Source organism: Rhinopithecus roxellana, chromosome 13 (assembly GCF_007565055.1).
Source record: "Rhinopithecus roxellana isolate Shanxi Qingling chromosome 13, ASM756505v1, whole genome shotgun sequence".
Lineage (NCBI taxonomy): Eukaryota > Metazoa > Chordata > Mammalia > Primates > Cercopithecidae > Rhinopithecus > Rhinopithecus roxellana.
Window position 1 is genome coordinate 130,791,035 of NC_044561.1, and position 15,427 is coordinate 130,806,461.

At 48.8% G+C, this 15,427-nt stretch overlaps 1 protein-coding gene across 5 annotated transcripts in view; it reads right to left on the minus strand.

Moving 5' to 3' along the window:
* Positions 1–6,328: 6,328 nt before the first annotated feature.
* The window catches only part of PCNT (pericentrin), a 121,241-nt gene continuing 112,142 nt past the window's right edge, over positions 6,329–15,427 (minus strand). For all 5 annotated transcript variants that reach the window (XM_010370097.2, XM_030914297.1, XM_010370096.2 and 2 more), the window contains 8 exons: positions 15,277–15,379; positions 14,072–14,245; positions 12,146–12,265; positions 11,261–11,490; positions 9,745–9,821; positions 8,131–8,269; positions 7,265–7,392; positions 6,329–6,801 (listed from right to left, as the gene is read on the minus strand). In XM_010370097.2, the coding sequence (XP_010368399.2) occupies positions 6,758–6,801; positions 7,265–7,392; positions 8,131–8,269; positions 9,745–9,821; positions 11,261–11,490; positions 12,146–12,265; positions 14,072–14,245; positions 15,277–15,379 (1,015 nt within the window). In that variant the 3' untranslated portion in view covers positions 6,329–6,757. The remainder of the gene's footprint in view (positions 6,802–7,264; positions 7,393–8,130; positions 8,270–9,744; positions 9,822–11,260; positions 11,491–12,145; positions 12,266–14,071; positions 14,246–15,276; positions 15,380–15,427) is intronic.

Sequence of the window (15,427 nt, forward strand, 5' to 3'; positions counted from 1 at the left end):
AGGGCCTGGAAAGACAACAATTGGAAGTTGGAAATAAGGAGGTGTGTGGTCAATTTATGTGGTTGGAATAGGCACGAAGTATGATGTTCTTTGTATACAATGTTAATGTCCACCAGAGAGCATCCATGAAAGAAGCGTTATGCAACCAAGTAGACAGTTGACTCAGCCAGTCGATACTGGACAGCATCTCTTATTGGCCACTGCAGTACTGGCATGATGGGCACATGGACAAGGTAGCCAGGGTGATGGAGTTGGAGGCTGTTCATGGGTCTAACAGCATGGGTTCTCTAACCAAAGCCGACCTACCCAGCTTTGGTTAATATCTCGCTGCCCCTGAATATCTAACCTGCCAGCAAAAGAGACCAATGCTAAACTCCCATTGTGGGTCACTTCATCAAGGAGCACAAACATCCAGGTTTATAGAGGTCTTCAGACAGAATCCCATTTTATAAGGAGAGTTTACTGTATTGGAACTCTCCCATCCTGGAGGGGCTGGTGGTCACGTTTCACAAGAATAGTCTCATATTCCAGATACAAGGCTTGTCTTTTCCTACTCACAAGTGTCAGCCAGCAAGGCTTAATGAGTGTTTGTTTCACTGACACAATGACGTAACATTTCAAATGAGATTCACTTTATAGCCAAGGAAGTGTAGTGTCCATGGGCACCCCTGCCTGGCAGAGCGCTGGGACAACATGCTAAAGGCACAGCCTCCCAAAGGCATGAGCCACTGAGCCTGGCACTGAAGACTTCTTGAAACCGTTCTTGGCGATCTCTTTCTGTTATTGACTAGCTGGACAGTCAGTAACTGCACAGGAATGCTTGCGGATCAGTAAATTCAGACACCTTCCTTTCCACATAAGATGGATCACCAGCTGTACCCTCCGAAGTTTTGCCAACTGGAAATCTTCGAAAATCCAACCCTAAACTAGGTTATAGTGTAGCAACTATTTTTTTGTTCATTTGTTTTTTGAGACAGAGTCTTACTCTGTCTTCCAGGCTGGAGTGCAGTGGCACGGTCTCAGCCCCCTGCAACCTCTGCCTCCCGGGTTCAAGTGATTCCCCTGCCTCAGCCTCCCGAGTAGCTAGGACTACAGGTGCCTGCCACCATGCCCAGCTAAGTTTTTGTATTTTAGTAGAGATGGGATTTCACCATGGTAGCCAGGATGGTCTCAGTCTCCTGACCTCATGATCCGCCTGCCTCAGCCTCCCAAAGTGCTGAGATTACAGGTGTGAGCCACTAGTGTAGCAGCTATTTATGGTTCATGCCACGATACGGTATGAATCCATTGGTAAAACAAACCTGTATTTTTTCCTCTTCTGTCAACTGGTCATAGGGAGCGTCCCATGACACCACAGATGTAGACTGAGGGGGCGTGAAGTAGAAAAGGTGGCACGATGCATTTGGCCACTCACTTGGGTCGCACATGCCTTCTGAATCTGTTCGGGCAGTTTTGTGTATACTGTTTCCAGTTTCAATGGAATGCTGTTATGTCCAGTTTAATGATTTGTTGAATAGGCTATCACCTCCTATAGTATGCCTCATACTTCTGTGGGCTGTATTGGGATCAGAGTCTTGGGGGTCTGCAGGCAATTAAGGTGGTATTGTTGGGTTCTGAGAATCAGCATCTCGTTGTGAGGCACTGTATTTGTTCTCACATAAAGAAATGCCTGAGGCCAGGTGTGGTGGCTCAGGCTGGTAATCCCAGCACTTTGGGAGGCCAAAGCTGGTGGATCACCTGAGGTCAGGAGTTCAAGACCAGCCTGACCAATACGGTGAAACCCCATCTCTACTAAAGATACAAAAATTAGCTGGGTGTGGTGGCATGCACCTGTAGTCCCAGCTATTCGGGAGGCTGAGACAGGATAACTGATTGAACCCGGGAGGCAGAGGTTGCAGTGAGCCGAGATTGTGCCATTGCACTTCAGCCTGGGTGACAGAGCAAGACTTTGTCTCAAAAAAAAAAAAAAAAAAGGCCTGAGACTGGATGATTTATAAAGAAAAGAGGTATATTTGGCTCACGGTTCTGCTGTACAGTGAGCATAGTGGCTGCTTCTTTGGGGAGGCCTCAGGAAGCTTCCAATCATGGCAGAAGACAAAGGGGGAGCGAGGCACTTCACATGGCTGGATTAGGAGAAGAGAAAGGATGGAGGTGCCACACACTTGAACAACCGGATCTCGTGAGAACTCATTCACTGTCTGAGAACAGCACCCCAGGTGTTAAACCATTCATGAGAAACTGTCCCCATGATCCAGTCACCTGTCACCAGGTCCCACCTACAACATTAGGGATTAGAATTCAACATGAGATTGGGCAGAGACAGATCCAAACCGTTTCAGGCGGCATCCCAGGTGCATTCAGTAAAAGTTTCCTATTCAGGGTTTTGAGGTGATTGTGGTGGGGCCCCTCCAGGATAGGGGCTGGACACCAGAGGACCCAACCACATGACTGGAGGATTAGGATTTTCAGCCCCACCCTCAAACCTCTGGAGAAGGGAGAGGGTTGGAGTTTAAGTTCAATCATGTGATCAGTAATCCAATCCATCATGACTATGTAATGAGGCCTTGATAAAAACTCTTGGACAGTGGGGCTTAGGGAGGTTCTGGGTTGTGCTGTGTTGCAGGAAGTCAGGGACCCCGAACTGAGGGACCGGCTGGAGCTGCAGCAGAGGGACATCAATTGTGAAGATTCATGGACATTTATCACTTCCCTAATAATACAATTTCTTACACCTGTCTTACTTTAATCTCTTAATCCTGTTATTGTCGTAAGCTGAGAATGTACATCACCTCAGGTCCACTGTGATGATTGCATTAACTATAGAAATTGATTGTAAAATGTGTGTTTGAACAGTATGAAATCAGTGCACCTTGAAAACGAACAGAATAACGGCGGTTTTAGGGAAGAAGGGAAGACAACTATAAGGTCTGACTGCCTGTGGGGTCAGGCAAAAAGAGCCATATTTTTCTGCTTGCAGAGAGCCTATAAACGGACGTGCAAGTAGGAGAGATATCCCTAAATTATTTTCCTAGCAAGGAATATTAAGACCCTAGGGAAAGAATTGCATTCCTGGGGGAAGGTCTATAAATGGCCGCTCTGGGAGTGTGTGTCTTATGTGGTTGAGGTAAGGCTGGTTTCCTGCAGTACCCTCAGGCTTATTAGGGTGGGGGAAAAAAACGCTGCCTGGTAAATTTGAGGTCAGACTGGTTCTCTGCTCTGAAACCCCATTTTCTGTTGTTTAAGATGTTTGTCAAGACAATACATGCACAGCTGAACACAGACTCATCAGTTTTTGATTTTGCCCTTGGCCTTGTGATCTTTGTTCTCCTTTTTGCCCTTTGAAGCATGTGATCTTTGTGACCTATTCCCTGTTCATACACCCCCTCCCCTTTTGAAGTCCTTAATAAAAACCTGCTGGTTTTGTGGCTCAGGTGGACATCACGGTCCTACCACTAAGTGATGTCACCCCCAGCAGCCCAGCTGTAAAATTCTTCTCTCTGTTCTATTTCTCAGACCAGCCAACACTTAGGGAAAATAGAACCTATGTTGAAATATTGGGGGTGGGTTCCCCCAATAATGCTGGGAGGGCAGCATGCCTGCAGTGGACACAGAAGTTCTGGGCCCCATACCTGTCCTGCTCACCTCTTCCATTTGGCTGTTCCTTTGTTGTACCCTGTATAATAAACTGGTAATCCCAGTTTATTATATTGTCATTCTAGCAAATTATTAAACCTACAGGGGTGGGGGTGAAAACCCCACAAACTTATAAATTGGCTGGGCAGAATTGCGGTAGCCTGGGAACACCACTTGTGGCTGATGTCTGAAGTGGAGACTGAGTCCTTAGCCTTTAGGGTCTGTGCTGACTCCAGGTAGTATCAGAATTGAATGACTTTAGGCCAGGCACTGTGGCTCACGCCTGTAATCCCAGCACTTTGGGAGGCCAGGATAGGATCACTTGAGCCCAGGAATTCGAGACCAGCCTGGGCAACAGGGAGACCCCCATCTCTACAAAAATAATAAAATAAAAATTGAAGGACTTTGTTCTTAACTTGTGGAAACTGTGTCCATTCCAATTCTAGGTAGTGTCAGAATGGAACTGTAGGACAGGCAGCTGGTGTTAGAGAATGGTGTCGGAAAAGGAGACAAGCCTCCAGCAGGTCAGGGAGGTGGCAGCAGGCAGCATGAACAGGTAGCTCAGGCTCCCATGCAGTTCTCCAGCTCTGCTGTCCCCCTGCATCTATTCATTCATATTCTGCATATGAATTGCTTTTCTGCCCAACACTCATTTGCAGACTTCCCAAATTCCTAATTCATCATCGCTTCTAACCAGAAAAACTCTTCTGACAGTAAGTGTGGCTCTAAGCATGTGGTTGTGCGATGCCCTCATCTTACCCCAAACTCCTGTCAGTCAGAAGTAGCTCGCTTAGTGGATGGTGGAAAGGCCTCCCGAAGGCTCAACGATGATGCCAGATTGGAGACAATATCATCAGTATGGAGTGCTGTGATACAGGATGTGGTATGGGCTTCGACTGAACAATACCTAGTGCTACTTCTCCCATAGCCAGCATATGCTGGCTTGGAAACCTAAGGGCTGCAGATACGAATGGCCCCTCTTCCTGTTATGCCGGGTAACCCCAGAAGGAATTTTTGCTTCTCATCTTGTAACTCTGAACTCTGCTGTCCCAAGGGAGGGCTGCTGCTACCAGATACAAGGGTGATATTTTGAACTTTGAACTAGCAGTTGAGACTGCTGCCTAAGCCAACACCCAGGGATGGCGTTACTGTACTAGCTGGTGCTACTGATCCCAATTTTTGAGTGAAACTGGGTGGCTTATACACAAAACAGGAACATCTCTATCTGCAATCTAGTGTCTTCACTGGCACCTTTTGGTACTGAGGACTTTTGGCTCAGTGCAACCTCCACCTCCCGGGTTCAAGTGATTCTCCTGCCTCAGCCTCCCGAGTAGCCACACCCGGCTGATTTTTATTTTTAGTAGAGATGGGGTTTCGCCATGTTGGTTACGCTGGTCTCAAACTCCTGACCTTGTGATCTGGCTGCCTCGACCTCCCAAAGTGCTGGGATTACAGGTGCTCGAGCCACCGTGCCTGGCCAACAGCTTCTTGGCTTCTTTAACCTACAACAGGTTCCTCACATTCACATCCCATTGTCTCTTTGATGAGACAAGGGCAGTTAACTGTAGAATAGCCCATGTTCATCTTTTTCCTCATAGTTTCATTTATTTCTCCTTCAATAAACTGGAAGTTAGGGCAGGGCACAGTGTCTTGAGCCTATATTCCCAGCACCTTGGGGGGCCGAGGCAGGAGGATCACCTGAAGCTAGGGGTTCAAGACCAGTGTGGGCAACAGAGTGAGAACCCATCTCGCCTTAAAAAAAAAAAAAAAAAAAAAAAAAAAAAAAATTAGCTGAATGTGGCAGTGTGTGCCTGTAGTCCCAGCTACTCAGGAGGCAGAGGCAGTAGGATTGCTTGAGCCAGGAGCTTGAGACTAGGCCGGGAAACAAAGTGAAACCTTGTCTCTAAAAGAAATACAAAAATTTAGTGCCAGGTGTGGTGGTGCACATCTGTAGTCCCAACTACTTGGGAGGTGAAGCAGGAGGATCGTTTGGGCTCTTCGGTAGGTCAAGGCTGCAGTGAGTTGTGATTGCACCACTGCACTCCAGCCTGGGTGACAGAGTGAGACCTTGTCTCCAAAAATAAAAAAATTATACACCTAGTACATTTTTGGGTAAAAGGTCCTTGGCTAGATATTACTAGTCTAAGCGAGTATGAATGAAACATAAAAAAGCACAGCCAGCCGGGCGTGGTGGCTCACGCCTGTAATCCCAACACTTACCTTGGGAGGCCGAGGGGGATGGATCATTTGAGGTCAGGAATTCGAAACCAGCCTGGCCAACATGGTGAAACTGTCTCTACTAAAAATACAAAAATTAGCGGGGTATGGGGGTGGGTGCCTGTAATCCCAGCTACTCAGGAGGCTGAGGCAAGAGAGTTGCTTGAGCCCGGGAAGTGGAGGTTGCAGTGAGCCAAGACTGCACCATTGCACTCCAGCCTGGGAGACAGAGTGAGACTCCCAACTCAAAAAAAAAAGCATGGCATGGCCATGAGAGGTGGATACATAGTGGCAGCATCTTTAAAAAAATAAGAAACCAATTAAGAGTAAACAACAGTCAAGTGGCTATTCAAGAATGCTCTGAGTTCCACTGAAACTTTTTGACTTCTATGAGTTTGACATAAACTCTCTGCTCAATTTTTTAGTCAGTGAGAAGGGCAAACTGATAAAATGGATAAAATGGAAAAAACATAAGGGCTATTCACAAACAAAACAGTGATTACATTTTATTCCTTTTTGAGTTGTTTTTGTTTTTATTTTTAAATGAAGTTTCCATCTGTGCACGTTAAGAAAATAAACAAAACAACAGGAAGCCATTTTCTGTGTATCCTTGGAGGCAGGAAGGATGGATCTGCCCATAGGCACACAACAGCACACAGCCAGGGCTCACGGGAGTGAGTACCTGTCACCTCACGAAGGTCACGGGCCTAAAACATACAGAGGCTCCATAGAAAATGCTCCATCTGGCTTTGCAGTCATGCATAAAGGTGAGGACACTAAACTGAAGGCAGCTGGGGGCTGCTGTCACTGCACGTGAAGAGTAGTGCCCATGCTGTCCCACGAGCTAGGGAAAAACAAATCTTTTCCTCAAATAGAACTGTCGCAGGTAAGAGCCATGGCATTTTATTCACTGTTTAATCTTCTGGTGGCAGGATTTCTTTGAAGGAGAATCTGCATATAAATAAAAATGAGGCAAATTGGTTACAAGGCTTCACAGATTTTTTGAAAAAGAATTTAATAATTTTGAAACTATCACTGAATTCATGTAAATTTTGGTAAAAATGTGAATTCTAATATACAGTGGTTTAAATTATGATATTTAAGAAACACTGAACAAATTATATCCTGGTCGAAATATAATCTTTACGTTCGCTATCAATGTAAGAGAAAGGACAAACAAGTCCAGACGGTGATTAAGTCAAACTGACCCCAGCACGTATCGCTGAGTACATCGGCTTAGACGTCTGCGAGAATCTTCACTTACAACCTCTATGCTAATGCTATTAGTGACACTGATTGTTCAGACTGAAACTTTAGTTACTAAGCTGAATACCAGCCATCTTTTGACGGACCCTGCCTTTCCAGGGTACCGTGATAACCAGCTTAATAAATACTCAGCGAGGACTTGCATTACCTGGTAGAGCCCCTCCCAGTCTTTGCTGGATCACTTCTAAATGGTGAATATACTCTGTCAAGGAATGTTCTGGATCTTGAGAAGCAGTCAGGGATCTTTCTAATCTTGAATTTGGGGATGGAGTGGCTCTTCAAACCAATTAGCACACCAAGAGAAGAAAAAAAAAAGTTGAGTTTGACAGACGGAGCCAGGGTGAGGGAAAGGCGCCAGCCCCGCCAACCAGACCCATGGGAATGGGTGACTCCAGGGCCGTTTCCTGCCAATCCTTCCTTATAAAAGTGTCACAGAGTGCTTTAACAGCTTCTGTGCAATGTTCCAGAGCTGAGTAAAGATGACTGTGTATTACTTTGTTTGCTAAATCTTCGATAATGTATCTATTACCCAACCTGGATTCTGCACCAGGTCTCACCTGCCTTTCCTGATCTTCCCAAACTGTTGGTCAGGGTGATACCTGCCCTGCTCAGTCCTCACCTCAGCTGTCCTTCCTCCTAGCCTTCCACCAGGCCCAGGGAGCACCAGGAGTATCCCTTTTCCCTCTCCACCCAGAGCTTCCAAGTATCTTCAGGGCAGGGAACACACCTTCTTCACCTGGGCACATCCCTCACAAAAGGGGCCCTCGGCCACCATTTACTCTTTCACTAAAGATCGCAGGACCAGGCTCTGGGGCACCACAGCCACCAGAGAAGCTAGGCCCTCCCCCAAAATGGGGCTGGACTTCCAGGCCCCCATGGACTCATGCTGGAGAGTTTCCTGCCTTGCCCTGGGCTGGGCCGAAGCCAGAACTAAAAATGCATTTCTCTGAGGCCCTATGGTAGGCTGGAGGGAGAGCCCTGGCAGGAGACAGGGCCTGAAGACGTCACACTGACCTTCCCCCAATGTGTGGGGAGGCTGCTGCTGCCAGTCCGTGGCCTCTGGCGGGGTCCCTGGTGTGGCCTGAGGGCACATCCCGGGTGGGGGGGGACTCTCTGGTTCTGGGTGGAGACTGCGGCCGTCGCACTCGGGGCCCTTCCCCATAATTAGTTCACAATAAAGGGATTAGGAAAAGAAATGAGTGCATTTTAGTAAAGGCCCCTCTATCAAAATTTTAAATGTATAAGCTTTTAAGAGTCTGTATGGCAATTTTAAGACATTTTTAGGCCGGGCGCGGTGGCTCACGCCTGTCATCCCAGCACTTTGGGAGGCCGAGGCAGGCGGATCACGAGGTCAGGAGATCGAGACCATCCTGGCGAACACGGTGAAACCCCGTCTCTACTGAAAATACAAAAAATTAGCCGGGCAAGGTGGCAGGCGCCTGTAGTCCCAGCTTCTAGGGAGGTTGAGGCAGGAGAATGGCGTGAACCTGGGAGGCGGCAGAGCTTGCAGTGAGCAGAGATCGCGCCACTGCACTCCAGCCTGGGCGACAGAGCGAGACTCTGTCTCAAAAAAAAAAAAAAAAAAAAGACATTTTTAAAGTACTCGAGTTACAGTATCTCTTTAAAAGCTCTGGAAGAAACCTGAGCTTTGATTATCTGCATCCGCGGGGGCAGCCCATCTCCGGGGGGGGTCTCAAGACCTGGGTGGGGGTCCCGCCTCTATCAGCTCTGAGGAGCTGGCTCAGGAGGGAGGGGCAGGAACCCTGGAGACCACCAGGTATGACTCAGAAGGGCAAACTTTCCTGATGGCTGAATCAAAGTATTTTAATTTCAAGAAGCAACTATTAAAATGTGGAGTCGACACTGACATAGCTGCCAGGCACAGTGCTCACGCCTATAGTCCCAGGTACTGGGGAGGCTGACACAGGAGGATGGCTTGAGCCCAGGAGTTCAAGGCTGCAGTGAGCTGTGACTGTGCCACTGCACTCGAGCCTGGATAATAGAGTAAGCCCCTGTCTCTAAAAACAACAACTTGGTAAGGCACTTCTAGGAATGCCCAGTTATGGTGCTGGTTGGCAGTGACTCAGGCAGCCTAAGCCCCATAGGCCCGGAGCCGCACGCCCACCCCCTGCCACTCTGGGACAAGAGCCCCTGGAAATGCCCTGCTTTGGGGCCGGCTCCTTCAGTGCTAAGTGCAGCCAGCTGTGCTCTCTGCTATGGGGGGCAATGGCACGGCAGAGAACTCCTGAGACAAAGATGTGAGTGAGCCAGAAATAAGCATGATGCTCTACAAGGAAAGAGATGTGAAGTGAGTTTCAGTTGATCTGGAGAATAAAAAAGACCATTTTGCTAAACACTATTAAAGAATCAATATATTGAGCATCTCAGCGTTTCCCATCGCCATACGCCCCTGTGAACTGTGCTCATAGCTAACGTGAGCTCTGACCTCCCAGCGCTGGGCGCATCCTCCCTCTGGACGACTGCCCTGACGGAATTCACGGATTTTCTTACTGTGCTTTATTACATCCCCATCAACACTGAAAAATGACCCAAAAGTGAATGAAAAAGCTACAAACAGTAGGAAGAAAGGTTTGTGAGTACAGTGGCCAGCGGCAGCTGGAGTCCCACCTGGGCGAGGGACTTTGCCTTGTGCCAGAGCTCCTTTCCGATCTACTTCTTGCCATTTCTTAACCAAAAAACGTAATCTACAAAAAAAAGAGACAAGACACACTTAAAAGTCTGGCAAAACAGGAAGGGAAAGAGCAACGAAAACCCCACTGGAATCAAACAAGCAGAATGGAGGCCTCGCCGCCCACCGGGACCAGGACGTCAAGGTGGGCCAGTCTGTTGACTTGGGCCTTGCACGCCGGGTGCACAATCCAAAGTGCTCGCAGGGCTGCTGGCGGCGGAGACCTTCCCATGCCTGACCACCTGACAAAGCCTCACTGCAGCCCCACCATGGACCATCCGGCTCCCCAGACACCCGTCATGGCCCAGCTCAGGACGACTCCAGTTCAAAGTCAGCAGGCCACACCAGTGACTCCGAAACACACACCACTCTGGCCTGCTGTGCAGGACCTTCGCGTCTTCATCCTGTCACAGATGCCAACGGACAAGCTCAGAACACGGAGACCCCAGCCCTCGCGGGAGTCCATCAGATGGTAAGCACGCAGGGTGCAGGTGACAAGGGCATGCAGGTCAGGGTGCACGGCCCCAGACGTCCTGCTAGGATGGCCTTCGGGACAAGCATCATGCCTGCAGCTTCCCTCCTTTGAGGCACAGCAGACACTGCCGATTCCTCCATGAGACCCGTGAAGGCCCCTTGGTGGCAGCTACCCTAGGCAGTGCTCTCACAGGTACACAGAGACTGCTCCTGTCTGGGACACTGCTGCCTTCAAATGATCCTCCTCGACAGGAAGACCCTGGAGGTAGGATTTGGGTCCGCTTACCTCCCCCATCTAGTGCCTAAAATGCTTCTTCATGCAGGGTGTTCTCCCCACAAACACAGGATGGACAGATGGGTGGATGAAAGGATGGACAGTGAAGACCTACGGTCAGGGGAGCTCAGAGCCGAGGAGACAAAAGTGCCCCAGGACCAGAGAAGCTGAGAGCACAGCACCCCAGGAGGCCTCGCCTGCACCCCACTTCAGCCCGGCCCGCAGCTGTGATGACTGAACTGGCTTGGCGCCTGGTCTCTGAAAGGAACAGGACTCCTAGCTACTCTCTGCTGCATCTGCTCCTCCAGACAGGCCTGTGTGTGGCCTTAGGGAACACTGTGGCATCAGGGAGCAGGCACAGCCGCACAACGTTTAGGGGGAAAAGCAGTTTTTGAAATTCAGCACATTCTAAAACTATGAAATGGAAAAAACTTTGTGGCACGAAACCCATTAAAAGTCAAGATGTTCCTCTGTAATACAAAAGTGCCCTTAAATCTTTAGTTTCAGAAGGTGACGCTTCATACACATGACTTCCTGAAGACAAGTTCATCATCGGTATTTTTCTCTAAGGCCTCAAATGCCATTCATCTTTAAAAAGAGAACATATTATAGAGCTTCAAGGAATAAGATCACCAAAAAACCATGCAGTGTGCTGCCCGTTCACGGGGACAGACGCGGACGTGCTGATTGGATGTCACGGCATTTACCTCAATACGGCAATAACCACCCTGACGGCCGTGCGGAACCGTGTGAAAGGACGAGATGTGGTTTTCCGCTCTGCTTTGGAAGGAAATACTCCCAAATGGGCAATCATGGAGAGTGTTTCTTGTTCAGAATCCTGGAATCCACCAATCAACAGCAAAAGATACTTCTTTTGATAAATCAGAGCTTTTCTAAAGCTCTCTGCTCTCAAATAATGTAGGTACAATTTTTCCATCTAAAAGAAAAAAAACAGTAAGATTTTACCATAGGAAACGACAACTGTCTTGCTGACAACGCACATTGACACCATCGCGCTCTCCAAAGAGCCAGACTGTTTTTTCTCAGCAAATCATCACAGAGGCCATCGGCCTTGCAACAGTATCTGTGGCCAGAAACAACGTTGCTGTTCTATTCAAAGACCAATTTGTGTTTGTCAGACAAGATCTAGAACCATAAGCTTCTCTCCACAGCGTCATCAAATGAGCCCCTAGGAAGGCTTCTTGAATTTAACCCCTTGGGTAAGGTCCAAATTGGGCATGGGGTGGACGTCACAGGGTGGGGGCTATGCCACCAGGAGACTCTAGCAGAGCGTGGGCCATATCCTGGCAAGTCCCTGGGCCAGGCCTCCCTCAGGCTGCAGAGGCCGCCATTTGCTGACTTGTCAAAGACTTCCACGTTCCACACTTAACAAGCATAGAAACTCAGTACGTGTGCACAACTAAACCAAAATTCAAGCTGAAGTTTATTCTGTGAACTTCCTTTCTTTTAGTGATGGGACTGCTACACCCGGCAGACGAGAACCTTGTGGTCCCCAAAATACTTTGCCTGCAATTTACAAACCCAGGACTTAAAAAAGCACCAAAGTTCTATACTCGTGGCACTGTTCCTACCTTGACGTTGCTGGGGTGTGCTTCCTCGCTGGCAGCCGGTGGAAGCCGGCTGGGGTCTGGGCGCCTCAGGGAACTCTGTGGAGCCGTTTCGTCTGGCTTCCAAGCAGCCCTTTCCAACTTCTGTAAGGAAGCACAGCCCACGCTGTCTACAGAGCTGCTCGTCAACAAGAGCATCTTACAGAAGCAGCCGGGAGCAGGTTAGGGAGAATGCCGTGTGCAGGGAGGCCAGGCTGACCACACCACGCCTGGGCCCTCCTCATCTTCAGCACCCCCTCAGCAGGGCCTAGGTTATGCCGTGCTGTGATCAGTCAAAGAATTAACATGGAGTAATTACGACATGCCACTTGCTGAAGTATGACTGCAAAAAAGGTACATTTTAGTAGAAACAGAAAACTAATTATTTGTAAAATCACCCCAAATTCAAAGCTTTAAGCCTTCAACACTCTCATATTCTCTGGTCCTAGAAATGCCAACCACTGATAACTACAAACACAGTCAGCTCTCGACAGCTGTGGGTTCCGCATCCATGGATTCAACCAACGGTGGGTGAAAAATATGCAGAAAAAAAGATGTGTCTGCACCAAACACATACACTTCTTTTCTTGCCCCTACACTCTAAACAATACAGGATAACAACTATTTACAACAACTATTTACATGGCCTGGCCTCTTGTGGGGTGGAGCTGCTCTGGACCATGGCGGGTTAGGCTGAGGCAGGTGAGAGTTAAGCACACCGAATCAAGTGTTGCACGTCATCTTAGAGATGACTTAAGAGTATCCAGGAGGACGTGCACAGATTGCTGCTAACACCACCTCAGGCCAGGAGGATCCCTGAGCCTGGGAGATCAAGGCTGCAGTGAGCTGTGACTGCTCCACCGCACTCCAGCCTGGGAGATAGAGCAAGGCCCTGTCTCAGAAAAAACCCAGAAAGTGAAAGAAGCCAGCTGAAGAGGCCCCAGATGCTCTGGTTCCACTGACACACCCTTCTGGGAAAGAGCCAGGGCCTGCGGCAGGCGGGGGTGCCTGCTGCTCTTTTGAGGGGGCCATTGCTGTGTGTTCTGTGAATGGTGATTACTTATGAAGGTTACAGGGATATGTGCGTGTGTGAACTTGTATGACGCTACACCAGGAAAGGGCAAATTTTACTGTATGTAAATGTAAAAATAATTTTTTTAGAAGTTATAAAAAAGCAAATCACAAACAAAACAGCCTAAATACAAAAGAAAAAAAAAATCAGGCATTCCAGAAGATAACTCTATCCAACTATACCATTAAGAAAATTGCAAGTCACTTTAGGCCGGGCACGGTGGCTCATGTCTGTAATCCCAGCACTTTGGGAGGCCGAGGCGGGCAGAATCACCTGAGGTCTGGATTTTGAGACCAGCCTTTGCCAACATGGCAAAACCCCATCTCTACTAAAAATATAAAAATTAGCCATGTGTGCTGGCAGGCACTTGTAATCTCAGCTACTAGGGAGGCTGACACAGGAGAATTGCTTGAACCTGGGAGGTGGAGGTTGCACTGAGCCAAGATCACACCACTGCACTCTAGCCTGGCAACAGAGCAAGACTCTGTCTCAAAAAAAAAAAAAAAAAAAAAAGTCACTTTAAATAAAACTCTAAATTCAATCAGATTATAATATTCGTAGTCAAAATACTCTTTTATGAACATGCACCAAACATCCAGTAGTGGTCAGGGTCAGTGAGGATGCTGTCTGTGGTGAAGCTGGAAGTCGGCTGAGATGTTCAAACATCCCACAACATCTAGCAAGGCTTCAGACAGAGGCAACGGAGCCTGGCGGTTAGGGAGAAGCTGACGCCCACATCCCCAGTTCCCTAAAGGGAGCCTGGCCTCTGGTGGGGTAGAGCTGCTCTGGACCATGGCGGATTAGGCTGAGGCAGGTGAGGGTTAAGCACAGACACGTACACTCGGGCTGCAGCCTTTCTGCAGATGGTGCTTCAGCATCTTCTCAAGCTTCGACACGGCCCTGCTCAGCTCCAGCTTCTCCCGGGTCACCGTGCTGAGGGCTTTCGTGAGGGAAACATTGTCTTTCAGCAGGATGTCCACAAACTGGAGTTGCAGCTCTGCTGCCATTTTTTTCTTGGAGAAAAATAAATAAATTTGTAAGAATTTGTTGTTAAAGGGCATGCACATTATTTGTGTTTTTTTGTCAACAGTTATTTTTAGGGATTGTAATTAATGTGTCTGGGGTTCAATAAGAAGCTTGTGGGGCTGGCAGAAAATTGTAAAAGTCATAGAATCACAGACTTTGCACAAAACTGGCTTGTATGAACAATGCACGCCTGTCACAAAGCATAGCCCGTTTGGTTGTTCTCACAGCACTGTAATTAACAGGTGGCTGGATCATTGTTAGTTCATCCCAAGGGGGCGGATGTGAAGCCCCTCAAAACAGGTTTCTTACTTCTCCCATCAAAAGGACGTTCAGCCTACGGAGGGTGGGCACACTGGAAGGTCACCAGGGCCCAATGCAGGGGCAGGGTGCACGCCACCCACAACGACGCTCAGCTGGCGGGGCCGGAGGGTAAGTGGTGCAGCTCCCTTGCACCTCACATGCGTGGGTTCCACGATAAAAGTCATGATTTCATAAACGCCACAGAACCCGCATCAGGAACTGATACCAGCAGCCAGATTCCCACCTTCTTCAGAGGCAGCTCACGGCGAGCTCAGACTTTCCAAGGAGGACTTGGGTTTTTGTTTCCAGCAAAGACCGTCAACACAAACACAAAGCCAGCAGGCGGGGCCAGGTGGAGGTGAACACCAGCCCAGTACCAGAGCAAAACCACAGCCCCTCCTGACCACAGCCCGCGGTGTGTTCGGGTCACGCACAGTGAGCAGCACTGAGGGGCGTCCACACAGTCACGCAGCATTCCATGGGCAGCAGGGCTCAGCCCCCGAAGACCACAGAAGTGCCCCAGGACATGGAGGACATCCGTCCCCACTCGGCCCACAGGGTCGATGCCACCCACTCACCCAGATAGCAACCATGAATTTAGAGAAGACAGCAAGGGAGGAAGAACAACTGGGGGCATGAAAAAGAAACCACAGAGCTGCCGAGAGGGCCCCTCTGGGGGAGGAGCCGGGGCAGGGACCTGGGGGCGCTCACCCCTTACCTGGGAGGAGGTGGGCCTGCTCAAGTCAGACTTCAGCTCCTCCAACGTGTGCAGTAACGACACCACTGCTTTCTCATTGGATGATGTCCAATCATTAACTGTCCTGTAAAAATAAATGGGCACTTAAAGGTTCATATGCACTCCAAGTGAC